Source organism: Lepidochelys kempii, chromosome 10 (assembly GCF_965140285.1).
Source record: "Lepidochelys kempii isolate rLepKem1 chromosome 10, rLepKem1.hap1, whole genome shotgun sequence".
Taxonomy (NCBI): domain Eukaryota; kingdom Metazoa; phylum Chordata; order Testudines; family Cheloniidae; genus Lepidochelys; species Lepidochelys kempii.
In genome coordinates this window covers 59,721,162-59,734,593 of record NC_136389.1, presented here as the reverse complement: position 1 = coordinate 59,734,593, position 13,432 = coordinate 59,721,162, and the positions used below count along the sequence as shown (strand labels likewise).

General features: G+C 37.0%; 1 protein-coding gene across 8 annotated transcripts in view; it reads right to left on the bottom strand.

Annotated features, from left to right (window-relative positions):
* The window catches only part of ZNF280D (zinc finger protein 280D), an 80,923-nt gene that overhangs the window by 19,900 nt on the left and 47,591 nt on the right, over positions 1–13,432 (bottom strand). For 7 of the 8 annotated variants that reach the window (XM_073303780.2, XM_073303781.2, XM_073303774.2 and 4 more), the window contains 8 exons: positions 12,387–12,496; positions 10,570–10,799; positions 6,552–6,709; positions 5,866–5,966; positions 5,612–5,758; positions 4,785–4,919; positions 2,486–2,733; positions 1,040–1,180 (listed from right to left, as the gene is read on the bottom strand). In XM_073303780.2, the coding sequence (XP_073159881.2) occupies positions 1,040–1,180; positions 2,486–2,733; positions 4,785–4,919; positions 5,612–5,758; positions 5,866–5,966; positions 6,552–6,709; positions 10,570–10,799; positions 12,387–12,496 (1,270 nt within the window). The remainder of the gene's footprint in view (positions 1–1,039; positions 1,181–2,485; positions 2,734–4,784; positions 4,920–5,611; positions 5,759–5,865; positions 5,967–6,551; positions 6,710–10,569; positions 10,800–12,386; positions 12,497–13,432) is intronic. The other variant, XM_073303777.2, reaches the window with a different exon arrangement.

Here is a 13,432-nt window from a genome sequence, read left to right as displayed (position 1 = left end):
ACATTAAGATTGCAAAGTCAAGCGCTCAGTTAGAAAATGCCAGAATTTAAGGTTGCCTAGTCAACCTTAACTCATTCCCATTGTGCGTATGCATTATATAGTCCTTAATTATATGATCACATTTTTTCCACAGTACCCCTGCCTCATTCAGTGCACAGAATGAGCAGTGCTCATTTAATGAGCAGCTATTCAACATTTTGATTTACCCTCATTGTGTGTGAGGCCCCATACCTTATTTACTGCATCACTATTCAAACACTGCACTAAATACAGAACTATTAATTTTCTCATGGGCTTTTCTATCACGATCATCACTGTAGTATCTGACTGTTTCACAAACATCAATGAATTTATCTTCACATTACCCCTGTGAGATAAGGCAGTATTATTTTACAGATGCAGAACTGAGGCACAGAGAGAATAGGGTCAAAAAAGTAGCCACTAATTTTGGGTGGCCAATTTTAGACACCAAGGGCCTGATTTTTCGGAGAACGTCTCATTATATAGCACTGCATACGTTTAAAGCACAGATCCCATAGACTTCAGTTGTAGCTGTCACTGAACTGCACTTCTACAATTCAAACACTAGGGTCTCAAGGTGGGTGGCTAGAAAATGAGGAACAAATGATTACTGACCACCTGTGAAAAATTTGGTTTAAGTTACTTGCCCAACCTCACATAAGAATTCTGTGGCAGAAGTAGGGATAGAACCCAGTTCTGAAGGGTGTCATTTCACTGCCTCAGCCACGAGACCATTTTTTCTCTTCCTGCAATACCATGCCTCACTCTATACACAGGGTCCTTATAGTCTGAGGTGTTTTTGTTTTTTTTTTTTTATAGCAAGTACCAGTGCAGTGGATTTAGCCACACATCTGCCATTAACATTGCTTTGAAAATCTAAGCCTATAGTTTTCCTCAGTCCTATGAAACAAATACAAGATACAGCTCACAGGAAGAGTTAACATAATTTTATATAGGTTTAAGAAAAATACTTTAAAATAATCATGACTATAATTATAAAAATGTGAAGAGTTCTCACCTCATCATGTGATTCACATAGGCTTTGCTACAGCTAGTATTGTATCTGCATAAGCTGCAATGGACATATGCTGGAAAGTGACTTGCAAAATCTTTTATTTCTGAGTAACATTCAATGCATTTATGAACTCCCAAACGATACCTAATAGTAATACAAATGAACCAAATACTGTTAGTGTTAATATATTAAGGGGACATACTTAATATACTTAAAAAGTCTTATTTTAAAGCCCCAACAGCATTGCTTTGACAAGTAAAAAGAGGGTCTTTTTAACAATGTATTGACTAACATGATTTTAAACACCACTTAGTACCTACTGTAGACAGTTTAACACCTTTTAAAAATGTTAGCTGGCCATGGTAGAGCCTATATACTAAGTACTGTTTAAATTCGTATTAGCGCATACTTCTTAAAAAAACACTCAAGAACATTTTCCCCCCTCTAATTACAGTGTGTCATTATGATCTTAAAACTTACTCAATGGTTATCTGCTAAGGACTTTTAAATAAGTTATTTGCCTGTTTTTTGCTTCTCTAAGCTGTGTGGAAAAGGACTGGGGATCTCCTCTCAGATACCTTCCCAACCCATCCACCCTCAAAATACCCCACAAACCTTACAGAAAAATTAAATGAAGAAAGTTAAGTCTGATCCTCCATAATTTTGTTGGAGGCCCAGTTGGATGTCCTGAAGCACACTTATTGTGAGGTTTAGTACCTCAATTGAAGAAGCAGGATTGTTAATCTTTAGCAAAGGCATTTTGTACCCAAAATGTTATTCACTGAAGTTAAATAGCTATTAAAAAAAGTTTTATACAATGAAACTAAAGATCCTTTCTCTTCTCAATAGCTTAGCTTTCAATCTCTTGACTCTTCTGGAACAATTTCATTACATCTCCAGTCACCAGAGTGCCTTCTAGGACAGACAAGACCTGAATTCCTAATTTTAAAAATAAACAGGAAAAACAAACAAACAAAACCTTAAAAACCCTACAAACAAAATGATTTCTTTTTAACCTCATAAAGAAGCTAAAAGGAACACAAGCACAGCTGTATTTCCCTTTGCAGGTCATCTTTAGCAGACTCTGCCTAGAGACTCAATATTTCAACAAAATATGATTTTGTACAGTGACCCAGTGAAAAGTCTGAATTTTGTAGGAAATTAGTACTTTCCACATCATCTGTCCTGCTCTTCCATTGCCAGGAAGTCTGTTGTTAACAAAACAACAAATCACATGGGGAAGAATAAAGATAAAAATAATATCAAGATATTGGTATGCAAATATCAAGATACTAGCGTCTTTCTTATGAACCTGCTCTCCCTGTCAAACTCAACCACGTCACAAATCCCGTGTTCCAATAAGCTTTATCTTCATGAACTGATCTTTGCCTACTTTTTGTAAGTATGTTCAAAATATACTTTAGAACAGTATTAACTGAAAGATTTTACCTTAGATTATGCAATGCTGTATTGGCAACTTTTTTTTTTTTTTTGCTGCTGCTGCTGCTAGTAAATGTGTTTTGCTTCTTCTGTATAGTTGATGATTTTAATTTTGATTTATTTGTATTAGATTTGTTGTGATTTTTAGTGTTGGTATTTTTAGTTTTGGGAGATAACTGAAATGTGGAGGTGCTTGTGCTAAAAGATGTGGCAGACGTTCCAGATTGAAGAGGTCCAACAGAAGCTCGAATTGTAACCTAGGAACATGAAATAATATGGGCACTTTATAACACTGTAAAAATTAATGATACTAATTAGAGTTATATTTAAAAATTTTTGAAACTCCTGTTTCTATAACTCAGACAAGTCTTTCATTTGCCTTGTATATTTTGGTCATATCCCTGTAGTATAAAACAAATAGAGCAGTTTACTGTCAGGAAAATTTTGCTTCACATGGAACACAAATATAAAGAATCCTATTCAATAAGACACGTTGAAAAATATGACTTACAACTGACACAGAACAGAAGCTATACCCCAAATAGTTTACCGATTTTCAGCAAAAAAGGGGGCATCCAATAAGTAACAGAGCAGAAAATTCTAAAGTAAGCAAAAGTAATCTACTACTTAGTCTTAAACCCATGAAATCTTTGGATAATTGAGTGTGTTATCACAGAAGACTGAAGTCTGACCTGAGAGTTTACTGGAAAAAAAAAAAACTTCATAATTTGCAAAGCAGTTGCCACAATTACGAGTTCTCCTACAGGGACTGAAATGACAGTGTGGTCCAGCTGGTCAGCTTCCAACAGACCAGCTACTTCACAGACCTGCCAAGTCCATAGGTTTTCCTCATAGGACTATGGATCTCAAACCCTCTTAGAAGTCTGTAGGAAAAAACCCTAGTTTACAGGGAAATCTTGTGCTGATTGGCTACTTGTCACTCATTCTATTTTTTTCCCCGTGAGGAAGGGCAACCAGGTGACGTGATGATCCACATGCTGATGAACAGCAAGGTTCCCTCAGCACAGATAGCAAGAAGAGCTCTCCTCATCTCCCTTCAAACATGGGTCTGGAAAACTCTTAGGGCATGGCTACAGTTGCAGATGTAGAGTGCTTTGAGTTAAACCAGCCTTTGTAGAGCACAGTACGGAAAGCACTGCAGTCTGTCCACACTGACCGCTTCAAGCGCATTGGCAGGGCCTCATTTGCGGCACCTGCAGCAGCATTCGGCGTGGTGCATTATGGGCAGCTAACCCAGCATGCAAATGACTGCAACAAGCTTTTCAAATGGGGGGGGACGGGTAGTGCGTGACAGGGAATGTGGGGGGAGAGTGAGTGGTTTTGGGGGGGCTGAGAGCATGTCAGCAGCAGACTCTCCTCCCCTCCCTGCCCCCTCTCACACACACAGCATTCCACACTAATGGTTGCTTTGTCTCAGAGCAGATAAGCATGTTGGCTGTCAGAAACGGAGCTTTCAAAGTGCATATCCGCATTCCTACAGTGATTCAAAAACAATGACAAGAGTGGCCACTTGACTTAAGGAGATTATGGGACGTTTCCAGAGGCTGATCAGAGCACAGTAATGCAACACCTCATCCACACTGGCGCCGCGGTGCTCCAGCGGGGTCACAGCAAACATTATTCTACTCGCCGAGGTGGAGTATCAGCAGCGCTGTAGCAGCAGAGTCAGAGCGCTCTATGTACCTTGCCAGCGTGGACAGTTAGTGAGCTCGTGTGCCTGGGGCTCCTTAATTGCGCTGTAACTCACAAGTGTAGCCAAGCCCTTCTCGATCTCAGTGCTCAGGTGAAAGTGCTAACAAGGGAGCAGCAACTTTTGCTGGCTGCTGCTCTTCCCCAGCATGGCCCCGTACGTTGAGAAAGTGTCAGATATTCTCAACCACTGATCACACCCTCTCTATAGCCAATATGCTAAAGCCGTCGCTTTTCTCCAAGAAACTGAGGGGGGAAGAGAAGGGAAAAAACAGGACCTTCAACTCAGGAAAGCAGCAGGACAGACTTCTTCTAAAAAGTGGGAGCGCAGCTATTATCAACTGTGTGTATTGGGGTGCACAGACATGTACGGGGGAAGTACAGTCTTGTATAAATTATGAAGACGGGAGGCAGAATAAAATAATCTGCTTTGAGGGATGGTATAAAATTGAATGCTTTGAGCAGGGAAGATTCCCTCCTTTCCCAACTCCTCAGTATCTCCCACCTAAAACCCAGTCCTCCTCTCTAAGAAGGCTCTCTCCATTTCTCTGGCCAGGTAACTTTCTTTTTTTCTCTTTTATATGAAGAAAGAGCTTACTTTAGTTCCAGGAGGCAATCCCTCTAATTGCTTAGGTTTCCTGAATGTCCGGTGATGCTGAGTCTTGTGATCCATTTTTTCTTTGCATGTCAAAAATTGCAATCTGCACTTAGTACAACGGTATATTCCTTTTTTCTTTTAAAAATGGAAGACAATTTACAATAAGCAGGAATCTTCTGATGAACTGAAACTGCCATTCTAGCATGTCTCAAGCAATAATGACCTAAATCTTATTTTAACAAGTCACTCTTAATAATCCTAAAACCAATAATACTGTATAACAAACAATAAAATGAACACGTGTACAGTGCTTTAAAATGCAAAGCAATACATAAGCACAATGTATCAGTAGCATCTAGGTTACCAATTAATGAAATTACAAATAAAAGATAACTATAATCCTGCATCTGGTTTCACAAGAGCGAGTGTTTTGTCACTGATTTCAAGAGGATGTCAGTATGACATATCTAAGCAACGAAATGACACGTGTATTCTTTCATAGAATGTGCAGAGGTTTTTTAATATTATTGCTAACGCAAGTTACACAAAACTCCTAATACATCAATATACTGGGGAGATCTACCAATGGAATCCAATAGTTCACTTAAAAGAATTCAAAAGAAATGGTCCAAAGCTTTATACAATAAATATTTTTCCTTATTAGTATATTTACGTTCAGTATTTTAAAACATAACTCTTCTCAATGGTCACACAACCAATAAGCTATTTTTATGGGGGAAGATGTACATTAGCATATTACTAAGTTCAGTTTTGCTTTTTGGTCACATTTCTACATCATAAAGAGACAAAAATTAACAGCTACTTACCTGATGCCTCATATAATGATGCATGTATGGTGCTCCAATTTTAATAACTTTGAGGCAAAATGGACAAAGCAAATGTTTTGTGTTTTCATGTACAGTTCTAAAATGGGTTTCTACATCTGAAAAAGCTGATGATCTGTAATTGCACACCTAGAAATAAAAGTGTAATTTAACCTCATGAGATCTTATGTTGACTTCTTTGCTGAAATTTTCTTAAGAAAAAAATAGGTGTTTTAATGCTGAATACTCTGATGTACCTGGCAAACATATGGCATTTCACCTGGCTTATGATTGTCCTTCATATGTTGCAAAAGAACTTGCTCTGTTTCAAAGGATAATTCACAGATTTTACAAATAGCTGAAAAAGAATAGAAAATAGTCAAAAATGTATTAATTGGAGTTTGGGGGAAAAAAATACCGTATTGTGCGTGTGTAAACTGCTATGTGTATGCATACACATGCATGCATGCATACACATGCATGCATGCATACACATGCATGCATGCATGTATACATATATATACACACACACACACTGAAATTTATACATATAGAAGTATTAAATATAAAGACGAGACAACTGCAGATTTATTTTGCTTCTGAAACTTGCTTCAAGAGTCTGCAGTCTGGATTTCCTGGTGTGATGCAAGAAATGCAAGAAATCTGGCAATGGAGAGCCCAATCCTATTAATTTTTGTTGTTTTTAAACCTAGACTGAAACGCTAATCTTTCAAACAACTAATCTGAACAAAAGTTGGTAACTAAACATGGTAACTAAAAGCGGATAAACTGGCTGATCAACTACTCTCTAACCTCAGTACTTATTCTCCCCTTTAAAAACAAAAAAACAATGGTTTCCTGCATCTTTATTTGCAAGTTACAAATCAGCAAATAGCTAAAATTTTAAGAACACAATGATTAAACACAAAGAGAACAAACTTACTAGATGACTCATAAGGGGTGTGTGTACTTTCAATGTGGCACTGCAGCTGGAAAGGTGTGGGAAACTGACGATAACAGTGCTGGCAGGTGGTGTGGCTTTCCCAACTTTCACTGCTCTGCTTCTCGAGCTCTAAGTGGTGTTTCATGTGGTTCATAAACCTATTAAAGATAGTGAACAGGTGCACAAGCTAAGTTTAAACAAAAAACATACTTGACAAATTGACATGAAGTATGTAAAGTGGAAAACACTGTTGAATAGGAGCACTTTTGTAGTGAATTGTAAAATGGTTCTTATGATTTCTAAATTGTCAAAAATTTCATAAATGGAAGATACAAATAAAAAACAACCACCACCTTTCAGCAGATTAACCAAAAGACATCCTGAACATTGAATGAAAAACACACTATTATCTCAAATATACTCTGCAGTATAGGGAATCTACAGTATTGTGTCATATTTGATTATAGTCATGCCAGACTATGTCAGAGGGACAACGTGGGTGAGGTGATATTTTTATTGGACCAACTTCTGTTGGTGAGAGAAACATACTTTCAAGCTTACACAGAGCTCTTCTTCAGGTCACCTTCAGGTATGGGGACCTGACAGTGACCTGAAAAAGAGCTCTTTGTCAGCTTGAAAGCATGTGTCTCTCATCAACAGAAGTTGATGCAATAAAAAAAATATCACCTCACCTACCTTGTCTCTCTAATATCTTGGTACCAATACAACAACAACACTGCATATAATGATATGTAGGATGCTTTCCAAATTTCAAGAAAGGACAGTCCCTGATACAAAGATCTTATAATCTAATGAAAGGGAAACAAATAAAACAAAATAAACAATCTTTACACAAGTCAACTCAATTCACTCCAAGCAGCATAGCAGAAGTGGGTTTTAAAGAGTGACTGAAACATGGACAGGGCAGAGGCCCTGCAGAGGAGCACAGGGAGATTATACCTTATATAAGGGATACCCTCCCCACAAGCATATTGTAGGAGTCATGTCCCTGAGTATGCTGCCATGAAACCTTCTGGAATAATGGAGGGGCCATGTGCATGCCCCTAAAAGCCCACATTCCACAAACCAAAAAGTAAAAGTCATTCAACAGAACCATCCCATCCCCCTGAATTCCTCTCTACTTTCAGGAGCTTTATTTAGAGATCAGCTTTAAAGTACAGGGAGGAGGGTTCGTATGTTATTGTTTGTACATACAGTAGAATCTCAGAGTTATGAACAACAGAATGACCAGTCAATCACACACCTCATTTGGAACCAGAAGTACACAATCAGGCAACAGCAGAGACACCCCTACCTCCCCTCCCGAAAAAAAGCACATACAATACAATACTGTGTTAAACGTAAACTACTAAAAAAAGGAGGGGAGCAGTATTTTTCTTTTGCATAGTAAAATTTGAAAGCTGAATTAAGTCAATGTTCAGTTGTAAATTTTTGAAAGAACAATAAAGTTTGTTCAGAGTTAGGAACAGTCAGATCAGTTCTACAGAGTGATCTAGATCACTTCGTAAAGTGGTCTCACTTGAACAATCTGTCTTTTAATACAGCCAAATGCAAGGTCACATCTATAAACAAAAAAATATAGGTCACACTTGCAGATGGGGGACTGTATTTTGGAAAGCCTGTTTCTGAAAAATCATCATGATGCATAACCAATTGAACATGAACTCCCAATGTGACGCGGTTAAGACCACTAACAAGATCCCTGGATGTATAAGCAGGGGAATATTGAGTAGAAATAGGTAGGTGATATTACTACTGGATAATACTTGCATGAGCCCATTACTGAAATACTGCATCTAGCTCTGGTCCACACTTGAAAATGGACGTTGACAAGATGGAAAGGACTCAGAAAAGAGCTACAAGAACGATTCAAGGTGTGAAAAACCTGTATTACAGTAAGAGATGAAAGAAGCTCAATCTATGTAGTTTATCCAAGAAAAGGTTAAGAGATGACTTTATTATACTCTATAACAACATACAAGGGGAGAAGATTTCTGACACTACAGTGCTCTTTAATCTAGCAGATAAAGGCGTAACAAGATCCCATGGCTGGAAACGTAAAATAGATAAATTCTGATTAGATAGTAAAATGCAAATTTTTACAGTGAGAATTGTTAACCTTTGGAAAAGCTTGCCTATGGATGTGGCAGACTCACATGTTTAATGATGGCACCAGCATGCTCTGAAACAGAGATTCCCTTCATACCAATGGCTCATCCACAAAATGGTAAGAAGAAAACAGTTCGAGAAAACTTCTCAGGCACCAATCCAACATATCCTACAGGAGAGTAGCTGGGGCACAACATTAATGTTATCGGACATCATGTCCACCAGAGACTGCAGAAGGTGAAGGTTTCTGGTGCTTTAGCTATGCAACTTCAGGAAATTAGCTGCATTTTTGACCAACTAGAGAGTCAATGTCAAGGCAGCACTCTTTAGATCTGTACAATAGTAATACAAATAACAAGGTGGCTTGATGGTGGTTCAGGCACTAGGGTCATATAAATCAATTATTAAAACAGAAAATTTAATAAGGAATAACGAAGGGTTACAGGACAGAGTCAACAAGAGAATATTGGCAACTTCTGACTAACATGAATCAAGAGATAATAAGGAGAGTAGCAGTCAGCAACAGAGGTGAGTTGACAGTGACAGGATACTTGCTTGACTGATCGGAATGACTACTAGGAAGAGTCTAGAGAGGCCTGAATATTGGTGATTGGAGGGCACAGCTACCAGTACCTCTGAGGACCAAGTAACATTGAGAGCTAAGAGAATGTTAGACTGTTTCATGCTAAAAGCACAAGCCCCAAGAAGAGGAATCCATAAGCTAGTGTATCTTTGTAAGAGACCCAATATGTTCACTTAAAAGAAAATAATCTCCTAAAATATTTTGTCACCCATTAGTACGTCAAATACTATAAATCAACTAAACAAAGTATTAACTATTGTACACTAACAATATCTTTTTAAAATGAAAATATTCTTATATGTAATACTACTACTTATAGACTATTTCCAAGATGAGCTAAAAGAGAGGCTCTTATTTTTATAGCAAAACTATTATGCACAGAAAAAGACAAACAACTTTCTTCAACCCACATCAAATACTGTTTACAGTTTTTAAAGATAAATGAAAGGAAGGAAATGCCATAGCCAACAGCAACTACCAAATCATGAGAGCAAACCCTTTGAAGGTCTGACAGCATACAATATTTTCCAGGGGCTTAAAAGATAAATTACTTGTAGTTGTATTTGTGACTTAGTTTTTAAGTGTGTGTAACAGCAATTTTAATGCCTGCAATTATAAGAACCTTTTGTTTTATTTAACGATGTGGGTTTAATGTTATCACAAGCCTGTTCATTTTAAACTTGTAGACTGTGCCCTTTGAAGGCCCAGTCCATTTTTCAGTTTTACATTCTGCTACATCAGCTTCCCTTACAGGCGTCTTATGAAAAAGAACTACGACCTTAACTGCCAAAGCAATTGTGATACAAACTGGCCTACCTACTGAAACAGCTTATGAAAGCTTTTTGTTGCATTTGAAAGTAAAGTTATTCCATCAAAAGAACAGTTTTAAAACTGGTTACACCACTACCAATTACTCATCATGGACCCCTAAAGGGAATTATACTGAAATCTACTGTTAATGTCATCAATCTGGAGGGCAAATTGTAAAACGGTAATATATGTTGCTCTTTCAACTTCCATACTAGCACAACCAGACTCATTAAAGCATACAATACTCTTTATCTTGGAGATATTAAAATTAGCCATTCTAATTTGTACAAAATTTAAGTTCCAAACATACACATGTAGTGAAAAATGAATTAAGTTTTACTTTACATTGAAGTAACTTTATAGCATTCATTTTAAAGTCATATACATAAAATGCATCATTACATTCCAGATACAATTGTGACTGCATGACTTTTAATTTTGTTTTTGTTACTAATGTGTAGTATCTAGCAGTTACAGAAGTGAATGTTTAGATACCTTATATTATTTTTAAGAACTTTCAAACAGCTGAAGCACTTAAAAGTTGTATGAGTCTTCTGCTCCTGTTGTACCCGCTGGACATCACCTTCATGCTTTCCATAATAAAAGTCATTAACTAACATGATCAATTTTCCTTTCTCAGATTCAGCAGTCTTTCTTGGTGTATTTGAACATTCTGTTTTGGACGTTCCCAGAAAGAAGTTATTTACCATATCTGGACAACAATACTGAAAAAGAGACACACGTCTAAGTTACCAAATTGCACTAAAAATGCTAGCCTTGCTATACCTGCATTTCTATTTCCATTACTTTGGGAGATGTTCTCACTTTGCTCTTACCTATGTCTATTCTGGATGGTATCTGCTCTTGTGTTATTGCAAATACAAAAATATATAAGGATAGGATTTAGACAATTAAACACTGAGTATTTTAACATACTGACAAAGGGTTTTTTCTTTATGTTAATATGACTACCATAAATCACAAGGCAGAATTATTACCTCGTTTTATATGTTGATTAAAAAAAATATTCTGAAATGTACAGCACAATTCAAATTTATCCAATCTTCATTTTATTAACTAGGAAACTATTCTCCCTACTAACATTAAATTTAAGCTGAGTAAAACAGATGCTTTGTTAAACAAAATATTAGTAAGCATGAGTTTGTTGACAACTATGAAGAAAGCTGTATTTACTGTTTTTAAATTTGATTGTCTCTTAAAAATATCTGTATATATAAAACACTAATGTGATGCATTGATTAGAGCAGATAATTGATAATAAAGACATCAGCATTCTTTCCATAGTCTAAATTCATTCATGGAGCTGGGAAAGTCATCTACCATCCATGGCCTCTGCTTCCCTACCTAAAATAGATATAATGTTTACACATCTAACAGTAGTATTGCAAAACAATGTTTAGAAAGAATTTTTGAGTTCCTCAGATAGAAGGCGCTATATTGCTGTCCAACAGTAAACAAAACTGGAATGCTTCAGAGGCCAACTTTTGCTAAACAACATGCCTTGCTGCATAGTACTAACTTCTCTGACCCCAGTTTGTGATAAGCTCATTTACTGCTGTAGGTGAAATGACAGTCCTTGACATATTTATCCCACTAGGTTAACTAAAGATGTATTTTATTCATAAAAATGTGTAAGTTAATAAAACCAAACAAACCCACTTTCTTCAACAGTACCTTTCAGCACTAAATTCTCCAAATGAACTTTACTTTTCTCTAACAAAATGATCACGAATGGATCAAAATTAAAAAGGTGCAATTGAGTATGTATACATTTCTGAGAGGAGAAGCGGAAAAGAGTAATTTTCTCTCCTTTGTAAACAGCATTTTTTTTTTTTTGGCACTGTTTCTGGCCCACGAAGGAGGTTATATTTTGCCTGTACAAACAGTAATTTGTAGGCATTTAGGGTTAAATTCTTCAAGAGCCTGAACTCCTATTGCATGGGAGTTGAGGATCTCAACACTATACATGAGGTGCTAAGACCCTCACGGAACTGGGCTATACATTATGAGGTTTTTATTTACATATGACTAAGCAAGTGTGCACCTTTCAAAAGGTACGGGAACAATGAAAAAACAGGTGAAAATTAATCTCATTTTGCTAATTTCTTTTTCATTCTTCTTTGCTCATGGGTGTGAAAAACACGCAGCACCTCACAGAACTGGGCCCATGGTGAAAATATCCAGAGTGCAGAATATCTGTAACTTGTCATAAAAATGTGGTCCTTGTTTTACAACTTTGCTTAATCCTAAAATGTTTATAATTACTTTTCACAAATACAAAAAACTTTTACCTTCATGTGATTTTTTAAAGGATCCATAAGATTGAAGTGAATATTGCATTTTGGACAAGCTCGTGGAAAAGGTGCTCCATTTTTAACATTGTTTGATGTAATATTAGTACCTGTAAAATGTGAAGTGTACATTAGGACTCCAAATCCACAGTCCATCACAACAGTAAATTATGACAAAACCTCTTAGAACCTCTTAGAAGTCCATGGCAATGGTGGCTGTAATTAAAGATTAATTCCAACCACCATTAAAATTACCCTTTCTTTTTGGTGACAACTTGCACACAGTATTACTGTATGTCCAAAAATACTCTAAGAGTGAAAGAGATAACAAGAGATAGATGATCTACCTATCTAAGGTCCTTATGCAGAGCTACTGCAGTGATTTTAAGAGCACAATAGCCCTGAAGTTAATATGTATTTTCTCTCTCCATTAATCTGGGCACAGTGCAGCACTTCGAATTTGTGTTTTCGTTTTGCGAGCATCAATTCTTGGAGGAATGTATTTATTTTACACCATGATCTCAGCATCAACAGGACAGGATTTACCACTTCTGGAAAGGAGTTTCATCACTTGGCTATAGTGATGAGAGTATTGTTCGCTCTGCCTGGTAATTGGAACCTAGGCCTATTCAGCTGCATCATTCGTGCTGACCTAAGGTGTCTTTGAGGTTCATGGAGAATAAATGGGTCTCTCAGGCACCTAGCCCCCCATTCATGAGAGAACAGTGTTTTCTCTTATTAACATAAAAATTGTTTGCCACCTGCTAATCAGTTTGTATTTAAATGTTGGAATAGCTCATCTTTAGTGACAATTGCTTATATCTGGGCTTAAGCTCTCTTGGAGCTACCAAAATCAGAGCCAGCTGCCTCTGTAGATGAAGTTCTCTCTTTGGCATACAGTCCTATCTAGGTAAGCAGTTTAGACAAAAGGAGGAATAAACACAGGAGAGGGCTTTTTTTTTTTTTTAAAAGAATACATATGAACTATTTGAGGTTAACTGTAATCTGCCAGACTATGACCAAAAGTCACAACGGTCAACACACCG